The 16,144-nt window shown below is 43.6% G+C and overlaps 1 protein-coding gene across 2 annotated transcripts in view; it reads left to right on the forward strand.

Moving 5' to 3' along the window:
• The first annotated feature begins 458 nt into the window (after positions 1-458).
• LOC147692489 (ribonuclease Oy-like) overlaps positions 459-16,144 on the forward strand; it is an 86,124-nt gene continuing 70,438 nt past the window's right edge. Inside the window, exons 1-2 of one of the 2 annotated variants that reach the window (XM_086938700.1) lie at positions 459-913; positions 4,130-4,238. In XM_086938700.1, the coding sequence (XP_086794826.1) occupies positions 4,135-4,238 (104 nt within the window). In that variant the 5' untranslated portion in view covers positions 459-913; positions 4,130-4,134. The remainder of the gene's footprint in view (positions 914-4,129; positions 4,239-16,144) is intronic. The other variant, XM_086938701.1, reaches the window with a different exon arrangement.

Raw genomic sequence — 16,144 nt, forward strand, 5'->3', positions numbered from 1 at the left:
GTGTGATTGGGAGGGAAGTGTCTACTAAGATGTGCTTGCCAGTAAACTTCCGGGTGCCCGTGGGCGATGGCTAAGGGAAAGGGGCCTTCTGGAACTTTCCATCCTGAGTGTTGCGCTGTAATGAAAAGCTGAGACCATTGTTATATTTCTTATACTCCTTGAGCTGTTGTGCTGATCTGTCACCCTCTATTCTCATTAACTCTGGTTATCATTGCTCAATGATACTATGTGTCTATGCGAATAAAAGGCAACACCTTGGTTAAACCATGTTTATGACTGTTGCCTTTCTTTTTTGGGAGTCGATTCATGGGGCAGCGACGGCACGTTGTGAGCGCACTGTACGTGTGGGAAAGAGGATGTGAGAAGTATTTCAAGGAACGCCCTGTTGTGCGTTTACCTCTAAGCTGGTGAAAGAGGAACAATCATGCGGTCTCTCCCCATGCCTTACATTTGTTGCTGCTGTTGTGATGTGTCACTTTCTGGTGGGAAGTATCAGCAGCCAGGGGCCACAATCCTCTGCTGTGTGGAAGTCAGTGTTTTGCATGTTGTATGTGTGTTGAATTACTGCCATTTTCCATTTCTATGTTTTATATGTGGACAAAGAGCAAAGAAGCCCAGGCCATGAATTAGCCCTAAAAATAAAACTGAAAATAAATTAAGACCCTGAGGTCGTGTTGGCTGAGACTTTCTGAACGAACGGCTGTGATTGGGCTCCCCTCGTCCCGGTTGTTGTGTTGTCTCCCGTGCTCTGTTTGTGGAAGTGAAATTGCGCCGCTTCCCCTTTCTACAGTGCGGCTGAGTCTGTTCTGCACGAGAGCTCTTTATTCGGTGTCCACCTGAGGAGATAAGAGGCGCAGCTCCGGGCGTCTGGAACATTCCACCCTCTGAACAGTATAAAGACAGGATCTTCGAGGTATGTGTTTGCTCGGACTAGTGCGTTGTGCAGGAATGCTGCTGACGCAGTTTCGAACGCAATGGTCTGCTGGGGAGTCTCCTCCTGGGGAAGGGGTTGGTATAAAAACTTTCTTCTTCGTGTCTTCGTGTTTTATGGGATGTTGTGCCTCACAGTCCTGAAATACTGAGAAACTCATCGGCTTTGATCATGATGGGACTTTCCTTTAGAGCTGGCAGTCACATTTTTCTTCCGCCCGCTACAGCACAGGGCAACTGGTCAGCGCACTCCGCCCATTGGCTATCTTCACCTTAAGCGACTCCGTAACTGTTTCACAAGGAGCACATCCGCACAAAGTGGTCCCCCTTATGTTAGACGCTACACAGGTAGTGTATAGTTTTTGAGGCAAAAAAATGGTGTCAGACTTTTTTTATGTAATGGTGAGGGCTCAGCAGTTCCCCAAAATAGTTACCTTTAACAAAAAGAATGATGAAACAAAACAAACATTTCCACTGCCAAAAGGTTAGCAGCTAATGCCCGATCTACTGGTTTTGCCTAAGGTCTTTTCGTGCTGATTTCATGAACGTTTTTGGAGTGAGTGGGAATTGAGGAGGCATTTCGTGTCTTAATTTTAATGTTTTCATAGTATGAACAAATGTAGTTTGGTTTTAATGCATTTGTAAGCTTTGATAGGTTTCAATAATATAATAACTGCAAATGATTAATCATGTGTGCACCAGAATTTAATTGTCGGCACTGGCATTTAGGTGTCTGCACTGGCACTGCCACATGGTGGCACTGTTTGTATGAATTAGAGATGAGCAGAACAGCAATTGTTTATTAATTCAGTACGCATTAAAAACAACTAATAAATACCACCCAAACTAGTTTTATAGCTTTAGGGGCCTGGAATAGGCTGCTTTGTCACACTTTTACCCCCACATGCATCAACCTATTTAGGAAGTGCAAACGGTGCGAATCGGTAAATTCGGCCGTTTGCGCTTCCTAAATACGTTTTTGGGATGCATGAAACATTTTTTCAAAATTCGTTTTTTTTTGCATTTCCTAAAAATGTGAATGCATTTAAGGAATCGCATTTGTGCGATTCCTTAAATGCAATGCATTTTTTTTTTTTTAAATGCGAATTTTGAAATAGGAAGTGCAAATTAACACGAGGTTGACCCTCGTGTTAATTTGCAAATTTGTTTCAAAAAGCACAAAACTGCATTTTGAAAAGTGTCATGTTACAGACACACATGTCCTTAGGACATGTGTGTGTGAAACATGCACTTTAAAATACATTTCAGGGGTGCAGGGGGGGGGTCCTTTGGACCCCCCTCTGCACCCTTGCAATGCATCAACAAATTGCGATTTCCTAAAAAAAGAAATGCAAAACAGCATTGATTCCTATGGGCCTCTACGCCCATAGGAATCAATGTAATGCCATTCCTTAATTGCGATTCGCAATTAAGGAATCGCAAATTCCGAAATTTAAGAAATCCTAAAAAAATTTAGGATTTCTTGATGCATAGGATTTTGCAATTCCTAAATAGCGATTCCTTAATTTTCGCTATTTAGGAAATGCAAAATCCTAGATTGATGCATGTGGCCGTAAGTGTGCTGGTTAGTACTAGATGTGTAGGTACTGCCATTGGCAGTGACAGCAGTGGCAATGAATGGTGCAAGCTGCAGAAGCCTTTTGGCTAGAGCCCTGGCACTTATATATTTTTTTACAAATTAAGCACTGCACGCACAGCTATTGAAATGGAATCACTGAGGTACGCAAATTACCTACATTTAACCCCTTTAATCTTTTCAACTCCTAAAGAATTTTTTGGGGATTTTACAAGGTACATCATACAAATAGTTACCGCAGAAAGAAGCAGTACATGGGTGCACGTTTAGTAACCCCTTTGCTCTAGTCTAGTCTCCCACTGTCAGTACAGCAACACACTAAGAGGGAGATTTTCAAACCCCTTGCTCTGGTTTTGCATCACAAAAGTGACGCTAACCAGCACAATTTTTTGTTGTTGCTATTTTCTTTCCAACGCAAAACTGCACCCTCTAAGTAGTGCACTGCTTTGCGCTACTTTGCGCCAAGGGTGCGTTACATTGTGGTACATGGGCGTTCCATGCAACATCTTACGTCTTTGACACATAACCGTATTTATAAAGATTTTTAAATGGTTTTGCACCAAAAGTTACCGCCCCTTCAAAGGAGGTGCTAACAGGAAAAAAAGCTTTCATTTCTCTCTGTGCTTTTCTGACTTTGCATGTCTGCTGTGCAGTGCAGCACGTGTGCAAAGTGGGTAAACCTTTGCATCGTGCCTAGCATAGTATTTTGTACAGGAAGGGTAGCCTTCCTGTACAAATCCTATGCTACACTCATGCACACACACCCTAGCGCTGCAGCGATAAGGTGTGTGCATGGCACACAGCAGCTGATATTAGTTCCGGCTCAAGGGAAAGGGGAGGAGAGAGCCATATAGTTAAAAATATGGGGATCTCCTGCTCCCTTCCTGTACAAAATACTATGCTAGGCACGATGCAAAGCTTTTCCCACTTTGCATAAGTGCTGCACAGTGGAACACGCATGCAAAATCGGAAAACGAAGGAGAAATGAAAGCATTCGCTCATGACACTCAGTACTCAGAAAAAGAAGGGAGCTCAGTGCACGGTGCTAGCTCTAGTGAAGGCCAGGTCAACAACTGTGGATGTCAAGGCCAACCAGAAAACAAAAGTTCATGTCTTTAAAGGAAGTGAGCTGGTCTTGAAGCACTAGAAGAGTCGCTCACCTGCATTTACACTCATCTTTGCCATCCTGCACCAGTCTATGATGTCTCACAGGGTGCCACTGGAGGACTGCAAGTTCATGTGTAGGTACCTTTTAAGGCTCTTCCTAGACTGGTATGGGTGCTCTCTTCCACGTTAAGTGGGCATTCTGTTTTCCCTGGAAATTACCCCGCCCTGCTCTTGGTGTTGTAGTCCATGTATCTTGTTGTGCCTGTTCCTTTGTTGTTGGTGAAGTGCCCTATGGCCCTTCAGATGTCCCCCAGCTGTGGTTTGAATAAAGGAAAGTATGTATCATGTCCCTGCCATCCCACAAGAAGCAAATGTCTGAACAAGCAGTAAAGAAACATTTTGTTACCTGGAATATATTGATGCCAGGGCTGCAGGTTGGTGGGACAGTAAATTGGCCATACCGAATGACAACCAGTTACTCTGTTTCTTTTGCAGTGAGGATGTCGAAGACCAGTTTATGCTGGGGCCTGTGGCTCTTTGCCACTCTGCTGACTGTAGCAGGGACTCAGTGGGAGCAAGAAGCGACTGACCAGGAAGCACCTGGGTGAGAGGCGCTCACTGCCCTTCTTGGAAACATGATACATGGATAGTTATGTTATGTTATGTTATGTTATGTTATGTTATGTGGTTTTTATTAGGCGCGCAAATGCTCCAGCTAAGGAGCGTCTTGGCGGATAGTTGTTCAAAGAAACAGCAACTAATGTCACCCCCTACATGCTCTGCACAGAAAGGGATACACACAGCACACAGGGGCAATCCCTCACAGATAGGGACAGTCCCTCACAGATACAGCCCATAGGATTGCCCATCTGGGCACAGCCCATAGGGCCAGTCCCTCATACACACAGCAGATACGTTTAGTTCCTCACAGACACAATCCTCAGGGACAGTTCCTAAGAGGTCCAGGCCACAGGGACAAACCTTCACATATGTGTATAGAGAGACAGTCCTATACAGATACAGGCCACAGGGACTGTTCCTCACAGACACAGACCACTGGCACAGCCCCTCACAGACACAGTATACACCAAACTGGTAAAAGTATAGGCAGGGCACAGGAAAGTTAAAAGTTACAGCAGTTTCTGTAGGTAAGATTGATCCTCAAAATTGAATGTGATTAATATATCCTCCACCTTCTTTTATTTTCACAAATATTGTGCAATATAATTTGTATTGCTGATTTAATTCATATAAACATTGGTGTATTCAGAAATGACAGGAATTCACATTCAAATGTTGGCCCTAAAGCATTTAGAGATCTTCTTCAGGAGGACTACCTGTGCCCATGCTTAATTTGAGCCGGTGGTTTCTGGTGCTTGGCACCGGCACTTAATTGTCAACATCCACACTTATGACAGAAGACACATGGTGGCGCTGTCTGTCTAATTTAGAAATGAGTACAACAACAGTCGTTTATTAAATCGATATACATTAAAAACGATTAATACCTGCCAAGCGAGCCATTCTTGTAGTGGTGGGCGCCTGGAATAGGCTGTATTGTCACACTAGTGACGGCTAGTAGTTGTGTTGGTACTGTCATTGGCAGCACTGGCAGTGGCAATGGTTGGTGCAAGTTGCAGTGGCCTTCTGACAAGGACACTTGTTTTTTCAAATTAAGCAGTGCTTGTAAGCATCAGTGGAAGGAAACAATTGACCATGTTAATTACAGTTAAATCATGTGCTAAAGGTACAACGTGTTGCTACATATAGTGAAAATTACGTTATTAGGTTGCACTCTGTTAAAGACGTATGATATAGTTAGTGGGGAGCCTGTGACATATAGGTATGACTAGGTGTGGTCTTCGCTAAGTGTTCTTCTCATGCATGGTTCAGATTAAAAATATTTGCCAGGTCAGGGTATATCTTGCTAAAAGACTACATGGTCTATGACCTTGCTAACTGCTTGCCCCGTACCTGCATGTGTAAAATATCATCAGATCTTCTTTTTGCTCTGTCATTTCTGGGGGACTGCTGTTTGAGTGCCGCATTATGAGGTATTTTTCGGTAATTCTTTTATTACTTGGAACTGCTGGGTAGATGTGATGTGATGTGATGACAACCCCTACCATGGTAGCCAGAGTTCAACCTTTGTTTTAGTTATGTTTATGTAGAAGACTTGTCTAGATGTCTAACATGTTCTTTCAGAGTTGGTACTGTTGTCTATACATTTTCACGCAGGCTTATTGGGCGCCACATTGAATGTGTTAGAATAGAGGCACTTTGTTGAAGGCCGTATATGATCAGGAAGAGAAATCTGGGTCAGATGTACTAAGCATTTAAAGTACGTAAAGGCTCCAATTCTGCGTTTATAACCATCAAAACACTTTTTTTCAATGTACTAATCCCATTTTAGGAGTCCGAAAAGTTTTTCCGACTGCTAAAATGGGATTGCTCATGGATACCGATTCGGGTTCTGCTAGGGACATGCTGTAGGCATCCTTCCAAATACTGAATCAGTAACATATGGATCAATGTTTTGCTACCGAAATCAGGTTGCAAAACGGTGAAATTTTATCAACACCTCAGAGGAGGTGGTAATGCATACACAAAAACAAGTTGTTCCCATTGGGATCACTACCCCCTAAAAAAAGTTTGCTCTATTTAAAAGCACAGACATGGTGGTTTGCTGGACCCTTAGGCCACCAACCCTGTGATGACCTCCAATCATAGTGAGCGCAATTTGCAACATACTGCATTAATATTCATGAGGTAATTAGGATTGCGATCGACTACAATTCAGATTTTTAAGAACCGACCTATTAGTGCGTAGGTCGGTTTTTAAAAATCTTTACTGGTTGCAATTTGCGACCAGACATCCATACATTTGGCCCTCAATTATGAATAGTATGTAAATATCAAGTACAGATACGAGATCTCCGAATTTGAATGACTGCCACTCATAGATGTAGAGAGTTGCAGAAATTTCTGCTTGTGTAAATCAGTTTATTTGGATAGTGAAACGGTCTACTCCATCATGGTGTCATGTTTTCTCAATGCTTTGTTGAGTGAGGAGGAAACTGGTGAGCTCGATCACTTTTGTTATCAACTTATAAAGTGTTTGTTAATGAGTCTGCAGTAATAAATGAGTTATGCTTCTATCCGCAGATCTGTTGGAGGTGTCAGATGCATACGTTAATGCTGTTGATGTATCTCCTGTAGTGCATTAATTGCATTGTTATGCTTAGATCTGCTAGAGTATTCAGAAGCATACGTTTTGGATTGATTTTCAACTAGTATAATGCATACCCATCAGCACTTGCAGGACCAACTGTTTGTATCTAAGGGGCAGTTTACGTGGTGGTGGGACTGCCTTTGGAGGCGGTCCCACCACCATTGTAATAGTGTTTTCCGCCCGCCACATTAGGATGGAGTGCAGATGGGTGGCGGTCGGAGAGACCGACCACCATGGATCCGACAGGCTCAAGGACCCCGTCGGTCTGTCGGAGAGACTTGTATCCCTACAACAGTGGCAGTGCCTGCCAGGCACCGCCGTAGAAATTACGATGTCTCTTCCTGCCGGCCGTTTCATCGCGTTTACCCACCATGAAAATGGAGGCGGAAAGGGACATTGGGGACCCTGTTGCTGGCCCACCTTCCATTCTGTCCCTCCGACATGGCCCCTGGGGGGCACCTATGGTGCCCCCAAACATATCCCATTCAAAGTAGACAAGGACCACCCTACTCACACGGAACCAGGGTACACATTACATTACAAGAGACAATGGTACCTGTGGAATTAGTATGGAAATATACCTAGTATTTATAATAATGATACAGATTCAGTGCAATGGCAATAATTTCGGAGAAGATGTATGAATTTTCAAGAAAGCACATATGAAGCCCAGTAGGTAAAATGCAAAGTAATTTTATATTAAGTTAAACAAGTCCAAACAAAGGGGGTTCATGAACCGTGTGCAGTGTCCCAAGTGAAAGGTGAAACCTATAAATTAAGGTGATAGGTAGTGACATATAAAAAGGTTTAAAAATTCAGAAAAGCAAAAAGCGACCAAATTAATCAATTTGCAGTAAACTTTCACAGTCTCCTGTAACAATGACGGAGGCTGTGTACAATAGTTTGATATGTAGTTAGGTCAACAATGTTTTGACCTCTTAAGAGATATCAGGTCTCATCAGGACCTATGGATGATGGGACACCTGATGAGAACTCATATCTCTAACGAGGTCGAAATGTCGTGAAACTTACTACATAAAGATCTATTGTACACAGCCTCCATCATTGTTACAGGAGACTGTGAATGTTTACTGCAAATTGATTAATTTGGTCGCTTATTGCTTTTCTGATTTTTTTTAACCTTTTTATATGTTACTGCCTTTAACCTTAATTATAGGTTTTACCTTTCACTTGGGACACCGCACATGGTTCTTTGTTTGGACTTGTTTAACTTAATATAAAATTACAATGCATTTTACCTATTGGGCTTCATATGTGCTTTCTTGAAAATTTGTACATCTCTCCAAAATTATTGCCATTGCGCTGAATCTGTATCATTATTATAAATACTAGGTTTATTTCCATACTTATTCCACAGGTACCGTTGTCTCTTGTAATGCCCAAACATATCCCTGCACCATGTGGCAAGAATCGCTTGGTGCCTGCCATATATGTGCAGGGATATGCACGGGTTCATATTTTGTACTGCGGCGTGTGCTGCAGCCCGCAGCACCCGCCACAATAAAAAATATACACTTTGCAACCGCCTTCAGGTGGTCGCATCGTGATTCCGGGTGCAGGACCGCCAACAGCTTGTTGGTCGGTCCCTTTCCCGAAGAGATGGTGGTCGTTCGGAAGTCCGACCACCATACTAATCAGGCCCTAAATTCCAAAGGAGAACTCAGAGAATACAGGAGTTACAAATTATAACTGAGTTCCAGTTTATCATTCAGTCTATTGGGCTGCATGGTCTTGAGACATTTGATCCAATATTTTCCATTTGGGATAAGTATTTGACATTGTTGCTTCCAATATTCATTGGGGGAACCATTTTTTGTATTTGTAATTGAGATGGATAAAGTTATCTCCTCTCTTTAAAATGTTTTTTCTCCTCATTTTTAATTGTGGGTTCTGAAGGTGCTTTTATGTATTTTGATTATTCTTTCTGTTTTATCTACATATCCAAGGACACAAAAGAGTTTTAAAAAGTGCATGCAGAATACTGACTCACAAATGGAGATAACCTTTAATTGTGTTTTTTCCACCTGTGTGAGGGTGATGTGCTGTTGGACTTTTGATAATGTTGTTGTAGTGTCCCCAATCAAGGGAAGACTTTGTCCCTTTGTGAGTTACAGCATCCAGTGTTTCCTGTTTTTTTCATACATAATGATTTCCTAGATAGTTTTACTCTCTGTGTATTCTATCATAGGTGGACATTGTAAGAGTTATTTCAATCCTGAGTCTAGTTCAATCAATTGCCAATATTTCATGATATTTCTTTGAGTCACCTTGCTTTGACTGAAGAATTTTGCAACCATGACCGGTCTTTGTTTTTTCTTTGTGTTTCTCTCTAATTAAATTGCCCCTATGTATGGAGTCCACCCTTGCTTCGGGTGTATGGACATTATCTTAGGTGTATTATCTTTCAATGAATTTTCGGTTCATCTTGAGTTTTTCTCCTGCAGTTTTCTGTCTTGGTGGTGATGCGTTTAACTCTCCATATCTCATTGGATAAGATGTAGTCATGTTCATGTTTCTGCATAAAGATGTTTATTACGAGGGACCTGTTTCAAAATTCAACAAAGAGCCCATTTAAAAACAAGTACGCAAGCTAGAACTTCTTTAGTATGCAGACTGCTCTCCCTGTTCTTAAGCTGTCATTTAGCAAAAAGCACTTTTTCAACGTACACTTTTTTTGATAATTCTGGTGTGTAGGCCATGTGCTTATTTCTCTATTGTGGTGGTGCCCTGGTTAATTCCCAGTTGGATTAAGACACATTGTGTATGTGAGACTGACAGAGCACCCCTGCCAGAACAGCAATCAGTTAAAATGGTGTATGGGGCCTCATATTGCATATGCAGGGAGAGTGCATATGAGTAGAGTGCCATAGAGCGCAGTGGCATAGAGTTGTGTAGAGTGCAGTGGCCTGGAGTGCAGTGGTGCAGGATAGAGTGACATCAAATGTAGTGGTGTAGAGTGCATTGAAGTAGAGTTGAGTGGTGCAGAGTAGAGTGCAGTGGCGTAGAGTAAAGTGGCCTTAGAATGCAGTCTTGCAGAGTAGAGTGCCATGGAGTACAGTGGCATACAGTGCGCTGGCATAGAGTAGAGTGGCTCAGAGTACAGTGGTGCAGTGGCGAAGAGTGCAGTGGTGTATAGTAGAATGGTATAGGATGCACTGACATAGTGGAGTGGTACAGAGTAGAGTAGAGAGGCGTAGAGTGAAGTGGTGTAGAGTGCAGTGTCAGAGTACAGAGGGCTTAGCAGATTAGAGTGGCGTAGAGTGGATTGGCATAGAGTATAGTGGCTTAGAGTGCATTGGCATGGAGTCCAGTAGAATGGGAGTGAGTGGTACAGAGTACAGTGGTGTAGAGTTCAGCAGCAGCAGAGTGCAATGTTGCAGAATAGTGTGTTGTACAGTGCAATGATGTAGAATGCCTAGAGCGCATTGGGGTACAATGCAGTGGCATAGAGTGTTGCAGAGTAAAGTGACAGAGTGCAATGTCGTAGAGTGCAGTGGGTTAGAGTAGAGTGTTGTAGAGTAGAGTATAGTGACGTAGAGTGCAGTGATGCAGAGAGGATTGGCACAGAGTGTACTGGTTTTGAGTAAAGTGTTGTGGAGTGTGGAGCAGCATAGAGTAGAGTGGTGCAGGGTAGATTGCAGTAGCGTAGAGTGGAATGGCACAGAGGGGAATAGAGTGATGGAGAGTAGATAGTTTCAAAGTATAGTGAAGTGTCACAGAGGACAGTGGCATAGAGTAATGTCGTTGAGTGCAGTGGTGCAGAGTAGATTAGAGTGGCTTAGAGTGCAGTGGCGTAGAGTGCAGCGGTGCATATTAAAGTAGTGTGGGTTAGAGTGCAGTGATGCTTAGTAAAGTTTTGTGGGATAGTGTACACTGGCATAAAGTAGAGTGGTGTTGAGTAGAGAGGCACCGATAAAGTGGTGTAGAGTGTAGTAGTGAAGAGCAGAGTGGAGTGATGAAGTGTGGCGTGGAGGGGTGTAGTGTGGAGTGGTGCAGAGTAGAGTGGAGTAGGGTAAAGTGGAGTATGCATGGTGTGGTAGTGAACTGCTTTTACAAACAACACATCTTCATTTGAAAAGACTTGCATTTGGAAAGACATACAGTTTTACTGATACAATTATACAGCGCACAAACGATAATGTGTGGAAATGTCATCACCTAGTGTATTGATTTCTTTTGGTCGTATTAAAATATTTGTTTCCACCATACTTCAGAATTACCCAAAAATGTGCTTGATTTGTGCTTTCCATATTCTGAAATATCTGCAGTTCATTTACAGTCATTTAAATTTAGCTTTGTGCTAGAAAAAAAAAGAACATCGTACAGCACACCTTCAGTAGCCAGCTAGAAAAAATAACATCCTACAGCCTTTCTGTCTTACATGGGTACCCAGCAGGATTGTCACCTGTATCCTCTCACTTTTAAGTCAGAGAAAGAAAAGTAAACACCAAGCTCCCTGAAAGACAGAGTGTGACATATGACCTTCGTCTTTGAGTACACAGCAAATATGACAACGTATAGAGAACATGTTACAGAAATGTAATACTAGTGGAAAAATACAATAAAAAGGGGAAGGGATAGACTCAAGATGGGCAGCCTAAACAAAAAAAAGCCAGCAAATAGAAAGCAAAGAAACATGAGTTAGAGGCCTCAAATCCAGTGGTAAGCAGTGGGCAGAATGCATTCCCAGGGAAGCATTCCAAATGTCTTAAATGTTGTTAGAAACCAGACAGCTGCACTGTCTGGTAGGCTTCGACCTAAAAAGTGCTTGCCCTCCCTACAGCTGTAATCATTTTGTTTATTTATCCAGCTGCCTCAACTTGAACTTTCAGGGGCACACATATGCCATTGGAATGCTAATAAAGGTAGCCAGATAATTTTTGGTGGTTTTCTCTGGCCTCAGCACAGATGGGAAGGCAGTCATTAACCTACATGGATTTTTAGGTCTGGTTTGACAGTGCACCTAATCCGACCTTTTACCCTACACCAATATCATTCTACAGTTCTTTGCTTCCACACAAATACTTCTCTATTCCCATGCTATTTACTTGTAATGCTTTGTATTAGCATACAACATTCCTTTGAAGCCAGGCTATTACCATTGCCAATGCTTGTTTGAATAGTTGGCTGTGAGATTAGTTTGCCGCTATATTAGTTCTTTCTCCAGGCATTTGATGATTTAAGTGGCACTGTTAGGAAACAACCAACCCTTTAAAGACCTCTTCTGAATCCAGCAGTGTATTCCACTGCCATGATTTATTGCATGGCACGTTTTATGCGTGCATTGAAATGTAAATGATGGTGAGAAAAAAGTGAAGTAATCAAAGTCAGGTAGCTGAGAAGTTGTTTATAGATGATTTATTTAGTCTTAGTTGCAGGCAAGAATATTAATAGTAGGCTCTTGGTTAAGTCCATAGTATAACCACAAGGCTAGCCTCTCCAGGAACAGCCTCCCTGTGGCTCAGCCCATACTCCCACTGACACTCCTCACCTCACAGGCACCCAAACATTCCATTCATCATCACCACTCCAGCATTTCACGCAGCACATTCAAACTGGCTGAACAGCAAGAGTCAAAGCAACAGGGAAGATGCATCGATAAATACATAAGATGTAACAAAAAGTTAAAAGAACTAAACTAAGGTAAATTCAGTCGCGGTCAGCATGGCTCACTGGTGAGAGGTGGACGCAGGGAAAAGGGGGCTGCAGGTGGTGTGCAGGGGGGGATCGGAATTAATCAAATACATTTTAAAAACCTTACCTCGAGGCTGGGTCCCGTGTCTTCTCCTCTCCTGCCTCCGACAGGATGAGGAAGCAGGCAGCCAGGCTCCCTCCCCTAAGCCAGTCACAATGCTGCAATTGCAGCGTTGTGATTGGTCTGGCGCTCAGTCAAGGGCTGGAGGGGTGGGCATGTTCACCATGCAGGTTGTAATGCAGTCTACATGGAGAACAGGGAAGTGTGCTTGACTTGTTTGGGCGACCTGAGAGGGCTGACCAAACAGTCATTGCACGTTTTGGAGTGGGCAAACCACTCCTCACCTGCCCTGCTCGGAGTGCTGAGCAGAAACCCGCCCACCCGCCCGCCCTCCTGCCCAAAAAGCAGCAGTCCAGGAAACAGAAAATGACAATGACTCTAAGCAATTGTCATGTTATGTTTCTCACTGCTTAAAAGCTTAACTGTTTCCCCCAAATTCTACAAAGGGCAATGATCTTAAATGTTGTAGACACTGATGACCTAAGGCAAATGTGGCTAAGCATTTGTAAAGCGATCTTTTCCAAAAGCGTGCCAAAGGAGAAGCGTGCTGCTGAAATACTTATATTTATTTAAGGTAATAGAGAATATGCTGAACTCCTAGCTTCCATATTCACCACCACTTTGAGCCAGGGGAAAAAATAAGGTGATTATTTTAGGTCTCGCCTACGCAGCATGCATGTGCTGCATAGGAAAGAGACCTAAAGGAGTTTATTCCCTTTTTTAGGCAAACTCGTGCACGCGTTCCATTGCCTTCAATGGCAACGCATGCACGTGGGGCGATTGCCTCGCGGGAACGAGCAGCGGTAATTAATACCATATGGTGCTGCGAGTGGTATTAATTATTTCCTCTCGTTCCCTGCGAGGGAAGCAGCAGGTCCCCTCCCCCTCCCCCTGCTGCCACGTGAGGCACGCGCGCGTTTCTTTCATCAAGTCTCTGCTGCCTTTCGGCATCTGACCTCTCTCTCCCGCTGACAGCTCGTCGTTTCTCTGGAAGTACCCTTTCTCTCGCAGGAACTAGCTTCTTTCTGTCAGTGGCCGTCTTTTCCCTGTCTCTCGCCAGCCTTTCCCTTTCGGCCACTACTCGCTCCCTGTCACAAATTACTCTCTTGTGGTCACAGATCACTCTTTCTATAAAACTTACTGCTGCTCGAGAGGCCGTGCCCACTGTTGCTTGGTAACGAGTGAGCATGGCAGGCGATAGCAGAGCTGCACGCGCAATCCTCATGAACAGCGTTTGGCCCCTCTGCAGTAGATTGAAGGGAGAGGAAGGTACGCAAATGCAGTGATAAGCAGTCATGTTTAATTTCGTGGGTTTCAGTGTTTTGCCAGGTGAAGAGGCGGTGTTACTTCAAGGTCGTAGCCAACAGGTGAACGACGTTCGTGCTTAAAGGCGGCAACTTGCGAGATAATCAGTGGGTTACTTTTCACGCATGCGCCTATACATTTTTAATTTTACTAACTATATGGTTGTTAAAAATTTAATATTTTTTCCCCGCGTGTCAACCCAAGTCCCTACTCTTTTGCCAAATTCCGGAAACGCCCCTCCCTTTCTCACCATGCATACCTGTACACCCCCCCTGCCCTCCCCTTCTCGCTGTGCATACCTGCCTTCCCCTTCTTGTCGTGCATACTCCTCGTCGTGCATTACCCCGCCCGCCCTCCCCTCCGTGCATTACCCCACCCACCCTCCTCTCCCCTCCGTGCATTACACCGCCCGCCCTCCCCTCCCCATCGTGCATTACCCCGTCCGCCCTCCCATCCCCTCCGTGCATTACCCCGCCCGCCCTCACCTCCGTGCATTACCCCGCCCACCCTCCATTTCTCGCCGTGCATTACCCCGCCCACCCTCCTCCTCTCGCTGTGCATTCCCCCGCCTGCCCTTCCTTTCTAAGCATTAATCCTCTGTTCCTGACTTCAATAGCTTCCCTCTCTCGGCTTTGATCTGTCTAGCCTACTCTCCAGTTCCTGACATTGATCTTCACCTAATCTCCCATTTCTGTCTCCCACACATGCATCCTCACATTTCCTACTTTGATCAGTCACCGCCCTTGTCATCCCATATGCTCCAGATCATGGACAAGGCCCTGAGAGTCTTTGACTCTGACAATTCATTTCTGCTGAACATCTTTGGTTTGTCTGATGCCTGTGGTACTGTCCATTTTGGGGTATTGATTGGTTCTTTGAGTATTCTAATGCATATATTGTGGTAGTGTTCTCAATTGGTTATAATCCTATCTGGTCAACCTGATCAAACAAGGTCAATTGTTAGGACTCTCTTCTTGTGTTTGTACTTCTTGCAGCATTGATGCCTCACTTGTCTCCTTAAACTGCTCCTTTTTTAAGCACTACTTTTTGTTCTTTTTAGTTAAGTGCTCCACAAGAGTGCATGTGTTTTCCATCAGTCACTCTCTCCACTTTTCTCCCTGTTGCTCTTTTCTTTCTCACCCATGGCCACTTCGTGTTGTTCTCTTCTATCTCATCCATACCCTTCTCCACTGCTCCCTCCCACATTGCTCTATTGTGAGGGTACTGCCTCACAATGCTCTCTGCTGACATTCTTCTTAAATACTTATAAGATCCCAAAAGCGAGACCTATTGGCTATGCCAATGCTTGTTTAACATGTAAACTGACGCCTACGAGGAGGCGGCACTATGATATTCTTTACGCTGAAGTATCAGACGTTCTCGTATTGGCCGCAAGATGGCACTATGGCCTTTACTGCATCTAGAATACACACAAAGAAAATATCTTCTGATTAACTTAAGCACAGAACTGGAATTTTACATGTAATCATTGAAAAGGAGCACTATTTGTTTCAGTTTTATCATTTTATTAGCAAACATGCTAAAGTAGTCAAAACACTGCAAAGCACTTACTTTTGAATTTTGAAGACTCATTCTGAGCTTTGCAGACTCATTCTGAGGTATATTAAATTGTAAATGAATTTACAGAACGATAACACCTAATGATGTGTTTATAAATTCGGTGTTGTAAAACAAGTGAGAAGGAAATTTAGCTTATGTCTTCTAAAGTTTTCCTGCACGTATTTCATGCACAGATAAAGCAGAATTTGGAAGTGAGGCGTTCTGGCTGGGGTTGAGATGGGACAGATGGAAGAGGGAAGAGGGAAGAGGAGATGAGGACGGGGCGAGTGAAAACACAAACACTCGTGTGGAGTGCTCAAACACAAAGAAAAAAGTAGCTTCTAAAATAAGAGCAGAGGATGGAAACTAGCACTTGGTCCATGCTCTGGGGAGGGCTAAACACATGGACAAACGGAGACAAAGGATATGACAGCGAATGGAGGGAGCAAATGGTAAGCCTACGGGTGTGCTGAAGCACACATAATGAAAAGAACATATCTCTTTGAGACAGCGCATGCCCTGTCTAGCCGTGACCTAAAAATAAACAAAAGATTGCACAAAAACGCTGTTGAAAACGGAGAACTACCAGGACATCCAAAAAATGAAAATATTTTTTAAGGACCATGACAGAAGGAGT

This window comes from Lissotriton vulgaris, chromosome 9 (assembly GCF_964263255.1).
Source record: "Lissotriton vulgaris chromosome 9, aLisVul1.2, whole genome shotgun sequence".
NCBI classification, from domain to species: Eukaryota; Metazoa; Chordata; class Amphibia; order Caudata; family Salamandridae; genus Lissotriton; species Lissotriton vulgaris.